The sequence below is a fragment of the Choristoneura fumiferana genome, chromosome 9 (genome assembly GCF_025370935.1).
Source record: "Choristoneura fumiferana chromosome 9, NRCan_CFum_1, whole genome shotgun sequence".
Lineage (NCBI taxonomy): Eukaryota > Metazoa > Arthropoda > Insecta > Lepidoptera > Tortricidae > Choristoneura > Choristoneura fumiferana.
This window is the reverse complement of record NC_133480.1, coordinates 6,540,790-6,557,449: the sequence shown is the minus strand read 5'-3', so window position 1 is coordinate 6,557,449 and position 16,660 is coordinate 6,540,790. Positions and strand designations below refer to the sequence as shown.

The 16,660-nt window shown below is 37.1% G+C and overlaps 1 protein-coding gene across 2 annotated transcripts in view; it reads left to right on the top strand.

Annotated features, from left to right (window-relative positions):
• Positions 1–14,061, top strand: part of LOC141431075 (retinaldehyde-binding protein 1-like) — a 31,393-nt gene extending 17,332 nt beyond the window's left edge. For both annotated transcript variants that reach the window (XM_074092070.1, XM_074092071.1), the window contains exons 3-5: positions 8,230–8,421; positions 11,986–12,238; positions 12,836–14,061. In XM_074092070.1, coding sequence (XP_073948171.1) covers positions 8,230–8,421; positions 11,986–12,238; positions 12,836–13,195 — 805 coding nt within the window. In that variant the 3' untranslated portion in view covers positions 13,196–14,061. The remainder of the gene's footprint in view (positions 1–8,229; positions 8,422–11,985; positions 12,239–12,835) is intronic.
• Positions 14,062–16,660: the final 2,599 nt, after the last annotated feature.

The following is a 16,660-nucleotide window of genomic DNA, read 5'->3' as shown; positions in this document are numbered from 1 at the left end:
AAATACATTTCGATACCCCGGGGCTCAAAGGGCGTAAAGCACAACACAACTTTTCAGGAGAAGCAAAAAACTGGTAAAAAAATAAAAAAAATAGTTCTGTTGTTTCTAATGTAATCTTCTATAATATATATATATATACTATACTATAATATTAAAATGCGAAAGTAACTCTGTCTGTCTGTCTGTCTGTCTGTCTGTCTGTCTGTTACGCTTTCACGCCTAAACCGCTGAACCGATTTTGATGAAATTTGGTACAGAGATAGAATAGACCTTGGGAAAGAACATAGGCTATCTTTTATTGCGAAAAAAAGGCTTTAAGGGGTTGAAATAGGGGATGAAAGTTAATATGGTGAAAGTTCGTCGCCGTCGAAGATAAAACGATGAAATTTGGTATTTAGGCCCTTCATCCATACTTCCATACTAATATTATAAATGCGAAAGTAACTCTGTCTGTCTGTCTGTCTGTCTGTCTGTCTGTCTGTCTGTTACGCTTTCACGCCTAAACCGCTGAACCGATTTTGATGAAATTTGGTACAGAGATAGAATAGACCTTGGGCTGTGCCTTGGGAAAGAACATAGGCTATCTTTCATTGCGAAAAAAAGGCTTTAAGTGGTTGAAATAGGGGATGAAAGTTAATATGGTGAAAGTTCGTCGCCGTCGAAGATAAAACGATGAAATTTGGTATTTAGGCCCTTCATAAGAAATAAATCGATATTTGTTTGAGCTTTTTTGAAAATTCAACCTGTGAGGGGATGAAAGTTTATATGGAAGATCGTCATTGTCGAATATAAATCGATGGTTCTTTATGAAACTTGACATTTGGGCGCGTTGTAAGAGATAAATAGATATTTGTTCGCGCGTTTTTTTAAATTCTTCCTGTGCGGGGGTGAAATAGGGGATGAAACTTTTTTTTATTCGACTGGATGGCAAACGAGCAAGTGGGTCTCCTGATGGTAAGAGATCACTACCGCCCATAAACATCTGCAACACCAGGGGTATTGCAGACTTTATATGGAAGATCGTCATTGTTGAAGATAAATCGATGGTTCTTTGTATAGATATTTGTTCAAGCGTTTTTGAAAATTTTACCGGCGAAGAGATGTTAACAGAGGAGATGATGCAGTGTTAGCAGTGCCCTTTAAACTCATGGCAAAATGTGGGGTCATTATAGATGGATTATTGACATAGACAGTCAGACATGAAAAATTATGATTTTCAGATTTTTCTTATTTATTGTGCTATATAAAAGCTGCCTTTATGCAAAAAAAAAACAAGTTTCTAGGACAGCCGGAAGTGCCCTATAACTTTTTCTGTTAAGGCGATTTGTATGGACACACATTTTAATGACTGTAGCTTTTGATTGCCTTGACTTAGAAGTTTCATTTTTTCACAGCTTTCGGGACTATTGACCTGAGTTTAGGGTTTTAATCGCAAATAATCTCAATTCGATACCGATACTCCGCGCGTTTACGAGATAGAGGATCTTGACAGACAGACGGACGGACGGTAAGCAAAGTGATCCTATAAGGGTTCCATTTTTTCCTTTTGAGCTACGGAACCCAAAAAACATTTTTTCAGGCGCTTTTCAAATTTCGATCTATTTACTTGAAAATATGGGGATGAAAGTTCTTAAGGAATTCCAAACAAATTTAATAGAAGTATGTTTATCGGAAATAGCTATGCATAGTAAAAATACCTTAGTTAATTATAATCCTACCCTCCTTACTTACAATAAAGGACGTAAGGTGTCAAGAGTTCAGTATGAAGAATAATAATTAGTCCTTTTGTGTTGGCAGTGTATAATACACGTCGTATTGCTAAAATGTGGCTACCCGCAAAATATTTTTGTTTTACCAAAGAACATGGATGTATGGATGGACGGAAGAACAAAAATAAATAGTTTATATTTATAGCAATGTATTAAAATAGGTTATTTTCAGTAAACTGTGAAAGTTTCTATGTGCTATTATTGGCAGAATAGTTATCCTAAATAAATTAAATACTTTCCAAAGTTATTATTCCACGCGGACGAAGTCGCGGGCAAAGCTAGTGTTACATAAAAGTCTTCTATTGACGAAGACCTTAGAATTTCTGCGCTATACACCGTGGAATAATACAATCATTTTACTCTCTGAAATGGCCTAATTTATTAGCATAAAAAAATTATAACATAAAATTGAACCAACTACAAAAAATCATGTAAATAATTTTCTACCACTCTGAAGTCGGTGCCTCAGCACGAGCGTATAGCGCACGTATCTTTACAACGGGCCAAGAGCTTGTCGGACACGCCCAAAGTAGGGTTCCGTAGCCATTACGAAAAAAATAAGTAATATTTTCTAAGGATTTCGTATTTTATACGGAGTCTTCCAAGTTTAGGTATATTTTATACCTTAGGCTGCTATTTACTCATAAACTACTAATAATTCTCAAGCAAACTTAGCCGTTATAGTTTTCCTTGAAAGTTTGATATACTTACTACCATCCTGATTTTTTTTTAATTTTTCCACCCACCGGTTTAGATTTTAGAGGGGGGGGACGCTCGATTTTAATGAAAATTTGCATTTTAAAGTTGAATATTTCGAATTTTCACTGAATCGAAAAATCGTCTTAGCAAACCCCTAAAAATTTTAAAAGACCTATCCAACGATACCCCACACTATAGGGTTGGATGAGACAAAAAAAATCACCCCCACTTTACGTCTATGGGAGGTACCCTAAAAATATTTTATTTTTTATTTTTTTATTGTACCATTTTGTCGGCATAGTTTACATATATCATCATCATCATCATCATCATCAGCCCGAAGACGTCCACTGCTGGACAAAGGCCTCCCCCTTAGAACGCCACAATGAACGACAACTTGCCACTTGCATCCACCGGTTTCCCGCTACTCTCACGATGTCGTCAGAGGTGTCGTTACATATATATCCGTGCAAAATTACAGCTTTCTAGCATTGATAGTCCTTGAGCAAAGCCGCGGACGGACGGACAGACAGACAGACAGACATGGCTAAACTATAAGGGTTCCGTTTTTGCCATTTTGGCTCCGGAACCCTAAAAAGGTTACCATACCCTGGAGTATGAGATACAATAACCGGAGAGTAATAGAGAGAGAGAGAGAGAGACAGAGAGAGAGAGAGAGAGAGAGAGAGAGAGAGGGAGGGAGAGGGGGGAGAGGGAGAGGAAGAGGGACAACACAACGCGACAGATAAATGTGAATGCGGAGAAATTACATGCTTTTCGTCAATAGAAGACTTTTATGTAACATTAGAAAAGTTTTTTGCTTCTCCTGAAAAGTTATGTTTTGTGCTTTACGCCCTTTGAGCTCCAATGTATCGATATGTAATTAAGTATGTATTTATCTATATAAGTATGTTTATCCGTTGCCCAGTATCCATAGTAAATGCAAACTTTGCTTAGTTTGGGATTTGATGAATTATAACAGGTATTATTAATCGAAGAGTTTGGGACTAGATCAATTGGTGTCAGGTCAGGTGTCCCATGATATTTATTTAAGTATATGTTGAACACCTTGCCGTTTTAGCTACAGAGAGGCTCAAAGAAAAAGACGCTCGAAAAACATTACCCTTCTTCGAGCAGTCGGGTAAAATTACGCCATAATCGACGCCGTTGGGACATTCACTTTTCTTTTGATAAATGCTCGAATATTATAATTTCTTCGCCTGACTTTAACGATCTTTGCTCTCTTTTGTATAGTTTATTAACCCTGATAATTAAATTAATGAGAATCTGTACTTTATTGATTCATCGAACAAAGGATCTTTTGTGAGCAGTTTAGTTATGCTAAATTGATTGATGCATTTTATTCATCAGAATTGTAGTATAATTACGGTTTATTTAACGTAGCCCGCAGGGCTACTACGAAACTCGAAACTCGAAGTTCGTATCGTACCGTCCCTCTCACTCTCGTATTAAATAGTATAAGTGTCAAAGGGAGGGAGGGTGTGCAGATCTTCGAATTGGTCACTTTATGACGTGACCGACCATTTCGTAATGGTTTTATTTATGGTATAGACAGCTAAAACTGGTCATACCTTCATATAATTGAAACGTCATGGAAATTCATTTTTGGCGATATCATTAATGGAAGTAGGTTTTCCATGATATATTAATGACTAAATAATAATTATTCGGAGTAAGTATTTGAGTGTTCCATTACCTATAATTCTCTGTCTATTTTTTTCACTGCTACTTTTACAAGGATAGTATCGTGTTTCACGCGAAAAATTTATTTAATACGGACGATTTCGCGGGTAGAAAGCTAGTCTTACATAATCACATGGACAGAAAACATAACCGAAACTCCTATTAGATTTTGCTGAGGTCGGGTAAGATGTCTGAACACTTTTTTTTATGTAATCAAGGCTTATAGAACTTCTTTTTCTATTATAGCACGCACTTCGTTTTCTCGCTTGTCATTGTATCCTTTACGGATTCAGCTAATTAGAAAGGGATGCACTGAGTGGCAAAGTGTCACGCGTGCTAGACGTTCGTTTGTATGGTTAATAAGATATAAGTAGGCCAAGAGTGCTCTTGACCCTTGTCGCTTACGCTTATAGGTAATTTTAATTCACAGTTTAGCATATTTTATAATTTGCATTGCAGACACTTTGCTAACCATCGAGACTATACAGAAGTGGTTTGATGCCAATGATACGATAGTACAACTACAGACCCATAAAAACCGGCCAAATGTGTCGCAAGCCCGGTACGAAGGGTTCTAGGTAATAGGTACTTAGAAGGTTCACTTTCATTTTTAACTTTACCAATTTTTGTTCATAATATGGGTACAGTCAATTACAAAGAGATGAATACAGCCAAAACCACAGAAATATATATAGATGGCTTTATAAATAGCTATTCAGTCCAACTTATTGTAACCGTAACGAATTATCTGTTCTACCGATCGACGACTAAAAAGAAGACTGAGAGTGTCTTTTCCAATACCAATATTGGCAGAATCAAAGACCGATATTAGGATTGATTGAAAGAATGACCAAATCCGTCGTCGGGGCCACTCTTGTTCGCTTAGCCTGCTTGACCCTTTTCTCGGTTTCTAATTTTTAGTTTCGGCTGTACTGAACCTAATTTGAAGTTTTAGATGCTTACTCGACGCAGAATTTATCACGGTTACCACGGCTTATCGATAAAGCCATTTTTTTTAAATTTAATTGATAAAAAACAAGATTGTCTGTGTGTAGCGGCCCTAAGAACACCGCATTACAAAGTCACGTACAATGCATTGACTTTTGGCCCGGCGGTGCTGCAGAATTATTAAATACCAAGGTATTGCAGTTGCAGCAGCTCTCCACGTATCATTTTACCGCAGAGCTAGCTAAATGTTATCTGTGCTTAATTACCGTAAAGTTGGGTTACTTTGACCCTGAAGGGTAACTTTGGTCATTGGGATTTTATTGCAATCAAATTATGTCTCGTTGTTATGTGGTTGGTTTTAGCTGACCGCCCATGTTTTTATTTTTTATTTTTTTATGTTTTATTTTTTATGTTTATATAAAAATATGTGGCTAAAATACCGAAAACAGGTACTAGTAGTAGTAGTAGGTCTACTCGTGAACACGGCCACTGTAATGTGGTCGAAACGTCGAGATAAATATTACTCGTGTTTTGCGTCCTGAGGCCGTATTGCCTTGCCATCAAATGACAGATTTATATGCGAAATCTGTCATTTGATTGCGATCGCGAGCGTCAAAAACGTCAGGCAATATGGCTTTGGTTTGTGGTATCTTAGCTATGAGTGAAATTCAGGAAAGTTTAAAACCTTGTATACTGGATGTGGCCTGTAATATAAGCAAATAATTAAAACATAGATCGTACTCTTCAAACTGAACAACATTAGTTCAGCGACTTTTAAAAATAATTAGTTTACACTTTTAAGTTTATTCGAAGAAGCAATTTAAAGCAAAATGCTTGATGTATGTAGCGTGACAGGGGACGTCAGTTAGGTTCTAGAATGGCGTACATTGGTAACAGCAGTATTTAATTTGTATGAAAAAAGGAAAATTCAAAGACTCCATTATTTTTAAAAGTCTCTGAACTATTGTTGTTCAGTTTGACGAGGACGATCTATGTTTCAATTTTTTGCTAGTATTACAGGCCACATCCGGTATGTGGTTCTTAAATAGCCAGTTACCCTCTATTGGGTCAAAGTACCCCGACCCGACTGTAAGTCCCTCCCTGTATGTCGTTAGTAGCCCATCCATAAATCAAGTTGACGTACCATGTTCTAAAAAGGACTTAGTTTCATTTGTATTTCTGCAACTTTTTTTTAGTTGTTTTTTTCGTTTAAATGTTTTTAAATAAAATCAATTTTAAAAATAAATATAATATTAAGTAACAAATAAATAGTAAATTTGCCTTTGCAAAATAGTATTTATGTACATAAATAAAAATAGTTGCCTTCTATACAAATTTTCTAAATACAGTATAGTTTTTGTTATTAATGTTAGTATCTTTATAAATTTTTAATAATAAACTAGTCTTAACGAACCTATTACCCGCAAACTCATTATCACCTTATCCATTTACACTAAGTACTCCTTGTTAATATCCACTTACCTTAATTCACTTCCAAATTCTAACATGAACAGCAAAGTTGGTCCATATTATCCAAATTACACTTTCTGATGCATTATCCGATTCCAGCTGCCAAGTGAACTAAAGCAACAAATGGCTACTGCCACTCTGCGGATGGGCACTTTAAGGATATTATTAGTGGTGAAAAACTAGTTCTAAACAGTGGCGGGCAATCGGTAGATGTAGGTAAACGGCGAGTTGTCGCTCATTGTGGGGTTCTAATGGAGGCCTTTGTTCAACAGTGGACGTCTTCTGGCCATGATGATGAAAAGCACAATGTTCCCAAGCCTGCCATTTCGGGGTTGTCTAATCGCAGTTTAGACTTAGAAACAAGATGCAGGTGCCATTGTGGGTTGATCTCTTTAAACTACACCAGCACAGTCAACAGTCACCAGCATTAATATCTGCCACAGAGGAGCGTGCAAAAATATCTGGCACGTCCGGCCCTAGAAATAGAGTCATATCAGATATTTATGTTGTTGTGCCAGATATTGGTGCTGGTGACTGTACATATACTTGCACGATTTTTCTTGAAATTCCAACAAAACTGAATACGCATTCTGATAGTCGAACACGCATAGACAGAAACGTTGAAAACCATGAGAACCGCAGTTATGGATAAATGCCACGAGTTTTTTGTTTCTGTTGCTATTGTAAGGGCTATTATTACGAGTACAGTGTGAGATAAAAAATTGTTCTCGTATTTCTCAGTCCCAAGTATTCAAGTTAATGTTGAGAAGTGATTTACTAAATTAGGGCAAGACTATGTGTAACGAGTCCCCTAGAAGAGACAGGACAGTGTCCCTTGTACCATCAGCCAAATATCACCACTACTTTAAAAAAAAACTCGTAGCTCAAAATAGATAATTTTTCCGAGTGAACTTTATATTATAGACATTAAGTACATCAAGGTTCAATTTGGTTGACATATTGATTTTAGATACGAGATTTTTTCAAAGTAGTGACGATAATAATATGTGGTCTACCACCTTAAAGTTGATAATCGTTTGCACGTCATAAACAATAATGTCAATAGATGAGTCTGTCACTTTGAAAGTTCGACTTTAGGGACATATTGATTTGATAGGAATTTGTTCAAAAATTGATAGACCACTTATTTGGCTGATGTTACCTAATAGCTGTAAAACGAATGTCGCATTTAACATCTGTCATTCCTATACAATTTCTAACCTTAACCCTTTTTTCGACGGAGCTAGAAGTACCATGTGACTTACGATACATTGAAGTTAATGATTGATCGCTAATAAATCTTAGGCACGCGCTACATACAGACAACGGTCAAATGCGACATATTTATGCAGGTGTAAGTTATGTCCAGATTTTAGTTTATAGGTAATGGATTTTGGTTTTTGAATTTGGTTTAGAATGATGGATGACAAAAACTTATGAGTATGAGTAAGAATAAAATGTTAATGTTATTGTCGACTCCATGATTTGCTTTCATCTTACTGTGCCACGAAAACTAAGAACTCTGGTTACGTTGTGTATTAGCCGATATGTCATCGAAAAATTTGCTGCTAAGCACGTCATTTACCGAGCATCCTTACTATTAATTTAACTAAGCACCAATCTACCTTCTCTTCTCCAGGATGAAAACGCAGCCGCACCTCCCGTACATATCCGATGACTTCGTGATACTGTTCCTCCACTCCTGTTACTGCAAAGTGAAGGAGACAAAAGAGACGATCGAACATTACTTCACGATGCGATCCAACATGCCGGACCTGTTCAGCAATAGGGACCCGCTGTCGCCGCGGAATAAACAGATACTGGATATAGCGTAAGTACTTTAGTTTTATGGGTTCAAAGGCGGTGCCAAAAATATAGGTATTAAAGGGCTTAGATACCGGTATTTTAACCAGCAGTATCTGGATTGTTGTAATTTGGCATGAATATAAGTGATAAAATAAAATAAATTATTAATAAAATAAATTATTTTTAGGGTACCTCCCATATACCTAAAGTGGGTTTTTTTTTCTCGGCTTAACCTAATAGTGTCGGGTGTCGTTGGATAGGTCTTTTAAGATCATTGGGGGGATTGCCACGACGAGTTTTCGATTCGTGATCTGTTTGCGACATATTCTACTTTAAAGTGCAAATTTTCATTAAAACCGGGCGCCCCCCCCTTAAACCTAAACTGTTGGGTGGAAAATAAAAAAAAATCAGGATGGTAGTATAAGGTATATCAAATTTACAAGGAAAATTATAACGGCTAAGATTGCTTGAGAATTATTAGTATAGTTTAAAGAGTAAGGTATAAAATATACATAGGTAAACATGGAAGATTCCGTACACAATACGAAATCCTGGGAATAATATTAGTTGATTTTTTCGTAATGTCTACGCAACTTTATCTTGTGCACGCTCTTGGCAGGTTTTTATTTTATTTTACGTACTTTACCGATTTATCATCAATCTTCATTCATAATCATAATCATCAATTTTCACTATTACTAGCATAATTATTATTATCTATATTATTATGTATTATACATACATACATACATAAAATCACGCCTCTTTCCCAACGGGGTAGGCAGAGACTACATCCTTCCACTTGCTACGATTCTGGCATACAACTCTCGCTTCCTCTACATTCATCACTCTTTTCATGCATGCACGTCGGTTTAGAGTACTCCTGACCCGACCTTTCTTCAGAACGTCCCCGATTTGATCGTGGTACGTTCGTCTAGGCCTTCCTCTCCCAACGTTCCCAATCACTCCCGCTCGTTCGCTCGTATTATGTATTATATTATATATTATTGCCCAGTTAGTAGCCGCTCACCTTGATGAACTATTTTACTGTATGTGATGGCCGTAATTTATTATCATGACGTTGATTTAACATGGAGGATTAATTATGACACTGCAGTTAACCATCATCATTACTTTTTATACATGAATTACCTAGTTAATGACAGAATCAGTGTAGCTCGAAAGGTCAGAAATTGCAGCAGTTTTGAGGTTGTAAAGGATCTGCTGTTTTGAAAGTGCCATCTAGTGAGCAAATGTAGAAAATCCAACATCCTGCATCGCGCCGTCGATTTTTCTCAACTCAGACGCACAACTTCCGACGCTCTGACTTGGGACTTCGATCTCCAAGCATAACATCTGTCTGGAGACGATTTCTCTATTGTAACCTCTTTTCTCTACACCAAGATTACGGAAACCTAACCTTGTGTGATCTTGGTATTTGCGAGATCTCGCAAAAAGCATGACATGATTCAATCTCGCAGTGAAACTCCACTCCTATGTCCATTACTCCTTGAGCGACTAAAAACTTAATCGCTAACGCAATTCATCATCATCATCTCAGCCTATTTACGTCCCACTGTTGGGCACAAGCCTCTTCTCTGAATGAGAAGGCTTGGGCCGTAGTTCCCATGTGGGCCCAGTGCGGATTGGGAACTTCACACATACCATTGAATTACTTCACAGGTGTGTACAGTGTAGTGAGGAAACACGATGTTTTCCTTCACCGTAAAGATATGGTAAATTTCAAAATTTTAATTTCGCACATGATTTTCGAAAAACGCAGAGGTTCCGGTCGGGGTTTGAACCCACAAACCTCTGCTTTAGAGGCCATAGGCCAAACCACTCGGCCACCACAGCTTCTGATGATGATGATGATGATGTCCATTACTCCTTGAGTGACTACATTTCATCGCTCACGCAATTATGAGTATCATTTCAAACATCTCAGCTGCGGTAATCGGTGGCATTAAGTATTATGCCGTTATGACAGCTAGAATGATTGCGACCGCAGCCGCAGCACCGCAGCGCTGCGCGTGCGCCACAGTGCGCTTGCGCAGATCAGTTCTGATTACTTCTCATTTCAAATTGGTTTCATGATGCATTTCCAACATACAATGTATTATTAAATAAATCTTGACTATTTAACAGTTAACTCGGCTTATTTGACATTGGTTAGCTGCATGTAGTGATATATATCTCAAATCAATACGTCAGCAAATTTTACCCTTAAAGCATGTTCATTAAGGTTCTCTATCGTTTGCCCGAATTTCATATGCCCGAATGTATCGTTTTCATGAATTTTCATTTGCCATAAAGTAATTTATTTCTGAAATAGTAATTTCTTTAGAGTTGATATTAAACTAACCTTACCTAACCTACTGCATTCTATATGATGACATTTAAAAAAATCCTGAAAACAGCACGGTTCTATATATTTTATGGCAAACGTTGGTATGGCAAGTGAAATTCGGGCAAATGAAATTTGGGCAAGTGAAGGTAAACGGTTCATTAAGTTCACTCGGAAAGATCATCGATTTTGAGATACCAGCTTTTTTGAGATACCAGCTTTTTTCAAAGTAGCGACGATATACATAATAGGTTGATTCAGAGAGGTCGTCTCTCTCTGGGACACAAACCTTTTTTTTTTTGTAAATATGTTTGTTATAATAATGGTTATTTTGAATTTTAGACATGCCATTAGATCAAGCCCCATATCGGAAATCGGACATTTTATTTTTGTTAAAGCGAAGCAAGTATTTCGCTGCAACTGTTAGCGAGTTACTCATCCATTTTACACCTCAGAAACACATTTAATTCTTACAAACAGGTTACTATTAAAATGCGTTAGCATCATAACGAGCAAATTGCCACACCAACGCGCGGTTATCCAAGACTGCAGCCGGAAAGACGTGATAAAGCTGTATATTACTTAACAAGTGGAGTCGGTATGTTTACGAATCGCGTTCAAATTCAATTTATGGTACAGTCAAGTGTAATAGTACATTGTGCATTAAGGGGCGTAAGAAGGGGATTACTAACGAGAGTCTATTAGAAGCCCGACACCGGAGGCGGAGGGCTTTTAATGACTCGAGTTTGTAATCCCCTTACGGCCTGTGATACACACAATGATTTTCATCACATTGCGATTGCAAGGAAAAAATGTAAAAAATTAAATTATTTTGTGTCTAAACTTCACGGCAAAAGAAAGACGCTAAGAAAACAACTGAATAAAATAATGGCACATAAGAAGAAATAATAAGAATGGAAAAGTCTAGGCAATATTTACTGTCCAATGAGTTTAGACTGGTTGCTGATGATAAGTCAACCAGTCAGGGCTTACCTACCTTTTATCAACCTAGAAAGAATAATTGATGTTGTGTTATGGGCCCATGCCTTAGACCTCCACTATGATAGGATAATTATGATGCCCTTTTACTACACGTATATGACATTGTGGCATTTTGCCATAAACTAGGTACAAATGTGGAACCTCTTGAGGTGTAATTTTTTCCTAATCAGGGTTTATTTTATATAATATAATATCGTAAAATCCTCTTTATTTATTTAAAACTCTTCTCTTTTTTTACAGTCACATGATCGGCCTTCCAAACAAGACAGCGGAGGGTTACCACGTGCTACTTTACCGGCTTTCGGACTTCGACTATAGCAAGCTAAACTTCGCCGACGCCATTCGTGTCTTCTGCATGTTCAACGACATCAAACTGTCTGAAGATAGGCTGTCGGATGGCTACATCGTCATCTTTGACATGAAAGGCTGCAGCATCGGTCACCTCACGAGAGTGACGCTGCCAGCGTTGAGATCGTTCATGCTTTATATTCAGGTTGGTTTTCTTTTATTAAGTACTAACGTCGTACTTCGTTTTTAAGCAGAGACATTAGGTAAACAATTTCGACCTGTCGTTTAATGTAATTGGCGCTTCTGAAAAAATCACTACCTAATGCAAAGTACCTACATTATAAAACTAATAACAATTCCTCATTATTTTATTTTTTAACTTTGTTTAAGCGGTATACTGTCACTAAGCTATAAGGTCAAATGTAGAAAATCAAGAATGATATCAAGCTTGACCCTTACTGCCGCTGTCAAAGTGTCATATGTCAGAATGTGGGTTCAAATTGAATTCCGTACAATCCACGTGTAAATTGTGAAGGATTCTAATCCTCACAGGATACTTGGCCCGTCTGTCTACGTCATACTCGTAGTTTCAAAGTCAAAATGAATGTCATTGCTTATTTTTATGTAATAAATTCATTACATTATTTTAAAATTAAATAACTACAGAAAACAATTTAATAAGCATTTATTTCGAAATTATTTTCGATGTCGAAATAAACAATCCAATTGTCGTTTAACAAGCTAACCCACATTACCGATTACGCTGAATAATATTTAATATTTTCTTTTTTTTTCTTTCCAGAATGCGCACCCGTGCCGTCTAAAAAAGATCCACGTGGTGCATACAGTGTCGTTCATCAACCAGGTGATGTGTCTCGTGAAGCCGCTCATCCACTCCCAAGTGCTGAGTCTCCTTAACTTTTGCTCGGAAGGACCAGCCTCAGTCGTCGACAAAGAACTGCTGCCAGAAGACTATGGCGGCCCACTACCACCAGTGAAAGACTTCCACGCAGAACAGCGGAAGAACATGGAGGATAACTACAGGGACTGGTTAATAGAATCGGAAATCTTCAAGGTTGATGAGAAGAAGAGGATCAAGAAGCCCAGCAGAGGCATGTTCGCCAGTTTCACCAGCAGCTTCAAAGGTCTGGAAATTGACTGATTGAGGCGGTGTGTGCAATTATAGGAATGATTTGTCGATACTGTATGCACCAACAGTCAAAGACTCGCGCAACTGATCATTAATGACTGTCTCGTCTTCGATGTTGAGTTCTATGACTAAGCTTTCTTAATTTTATACCAACGCGGTTCATAATCTGGATTAGATGATTGATTTTGTCATCATTAGCAGATTTTTAAATAGGTATATTAGTCATTACCGACTTCCAGCTTTTGGTCAAATATTGTAAATTTACCTATTGTCCATGACGTAGTTAGTTCGATTATTATTTCTATTTTTGTAACTTGTAATTATAGAAAAAATATTATACAAATTTCTTCCAGTTATCAAATTGCTCAATTATTCTTTCATTACTTATTGTTTTGTAATAATAAACATACTCGACTTAATTTAAAAACTAGACTTTTAGAATCTTTGTTATAAAGAATTAAATTTATTTAAGAATATAAACTTACAGAAAATACAATCTTAAATCTAATAGCTAAGTACTACTAAATAATAAATCTACTAGCTACCTTAAATAATATTTATATATTATAAAAAAAGACCGCCTCGAATCGTTCCTGGCGCAAAGGTGCCCGACACGCTTGCCGCGTTCCCGCGTTGAACGGCGATAGATAGCCTTTGCATCAAGAACGACTCGGAGCGAGAGTCTAATCCCCGGTCCCGCAGCCGGCGTCCTACCTCTTTAAAAAACAACTTAGCCTCCGGGCACCAACAACCGGTCGTCTCCACCGCAAGCGCAACAAATATATAATTGGAGAGGGCTGAATATTTCTCGCGCTTCCTAAGGGCCGCTGATTCCGCAGCAGCTCCCGCGGTCCTCGTGGTTCGACCCAGGTGCGAGGCTGCAAAAGTGCTGACGCAGGTAGCGTCCCAGAGAAGGCACTTTGGCCTTTTGCCATCTGACCGACTAAGACCTGGTGGCTCCAGCACGCACGGGACGTTAGCTGAAACCAGGGCCCTTCTTATTAAGTCATTGAGCGCGTGATGGCGCGGAAATCTTCCCACACATCGACAACGACTCAATGCATGGTGAATCTACATTAATGATCTACCCTCTATACTAACTGAGCACTGTACGCTCTTTGCCGATGACATTTCCGTCACATTTCCATGCTCAGATCCTAGTGAGGTGGAAAGTAAATTAAATCATGTACTCGATCAAATTGTTAAATGGCTACAAATTCACAACTTACAACTCAACTTGGGAAAAACTAAAATCATTCAGTTTAAACCATACCAGAAACCTGCCTTAACATTCAACTACACGTTTAATAACACAGTTTTAGAAAACGTGAATTCAGCAAATTTATTAGGGATTGAACTAGATACGGGCCTAAATTGGCGGATGCACATGGAGAAACTGTCCAAGAGACTTTCTTCTTTTATTTATGCCCTTCAACACCTGAAACGCGCAACTGATTTCCAGACTGCCCTTTCTGCATATTACGCCTACGCTCACTCAAGAATTTCTTATGGTCTTATGCTTTGGGGAAACAGCTGCAACGCTCAAAAAATTTTCGTCCTTCAGAAGAAATGTATCAGAATACTCACAAATATTGAACAAATGGAGTCATGCAGGCCTCACTTCATCAAACATAAAATTCTCACCTTCACATCTATGTACATCCTAGAATCCTGCAAGTTTGTTAGAAAGCATATAAATTTGTACACAGTAAAAACTGACCATAAAAGAAATAACCGCAATAAAAATATAATCAAACTGCCATTTTCCAAATTAGAAATAGTAAAATCAAACCCTCACTACATGACTATAAAAATTTACAATCATTTACCAAAGCGCGCAGTACCTAATGCTGCGCTCGGAAGACTATCTTGACTCGTACAATCGCCGCCATTATGCCGTTTTGTCGCCAAATTATTTTTAAATAATATTGATTATAAATATGTATGTTAGTCTGTAAGGTATTTATTGTATGGGCCAAGTTGCCCGAAATAATTGAATTTATTATTATTATTATACGGATCACGCCGTCTCTTACCACCCTCATCCTATATCCTTAGACTGAAAGAAACGGTGAATGCGACTGTGATTCCAAGTGCGTTAGGTGTATTGACGTTTTAACGCATAGCCAACGACATGATATCCGAGTCCGTATAATGCCTGTGATCAATCTCTATGCCCCATTCTAAGAATTCATAATAATTGTTGGAATAATTATTATATTATTGACCATGATTATCAAAAGCGTCTGATACACTCAACAAATGGCAGAAATTTTGTAAGACCAAGTTTTTACTACGCTTATTTTTTTAATATTTTAATTAAAATATTGTTTCATTAGGGGAGGGAAATGGTTTTAGCGTGGGATTGAATTGATCGTTGTATTCGAATCGACCAATTTTTTTTGGTCATTCTATTCAAAATAATGCCAATTACACACCTACTGTTTATATCTTAGAATATTTAGAAGATCTTTTTTCTATCAATGTTAATGGAATAAACCAAATAATTCTTATGTAAATAAAGTACCTACTTGTTGTAAAAAACTTTTTTAATTGTATTCCATTCCCATTACGACACGGCTTGGACTGTGTATGTATAGATTCTTTTTCCTTTGTATTTTTAGGGTTCTGTGTTCCTACAAGGAACCCTTATATAGGCAACGTCAAAGTCCAAATATCTTTATTCAATTTAGACTTTATAACAAACACTATCTATGGATGTCAAAAAAAATACCTTCGGTTCGAAAAATATCTGTTGAGAAGAATCCGTCACGTAACTCAACGACTACTATATTTTGTTTTAAACATTTACAATGTAATTTAAATACTTCTTAACTACATCACAAGTAGGTAATTAACTCGACTACATTTTTAATACAGTAGATCCGTTATTTGAAGTACTTAAGGGATCGTCAATGCGGATCGGAATTATTTCCAAACAACCATGGTAGCCTTTTAAAGGCTCCGTAGCAAAATTTCTAAAATCTAAATTTTTTAAGTACGATATTCCTAAAGACTAAACTGCGAAAATCAAAACTTATACTTAATGTACAAAATTCCTAAAGATACATGACCGATGTTCAGTTGACCCACGTTTAAAATGTCTAATGTACAAAATTTCTAGTCCACGATAATTCTAATGACATTTGTATTTCGTTCAGTTAAATTTAGCTAAAGCGTAGATAGATATGACGTGACGAAGTCGACGGAGCTCCGCTGGGCGGAGCTCCTGTATCTGTGTCGTTTTGAGCCTAAGATCCCGATGCAGTACTAACATAATCTACGTAACCATTTACCTAAACATAACAATCTACATATGTCCAGTCAAGGCCTACAATTTTTATCGTGTTTGATTCATTGTAATTGTGATGATTTCCGAAAAATTAATTAGACTTTGTCATTAGATATTTTGTACAAAGGAATATTAATTTTCGGAAAGAAAGAAATTCGGTTTAGAGTGCTAGAGAATGGGTGGAC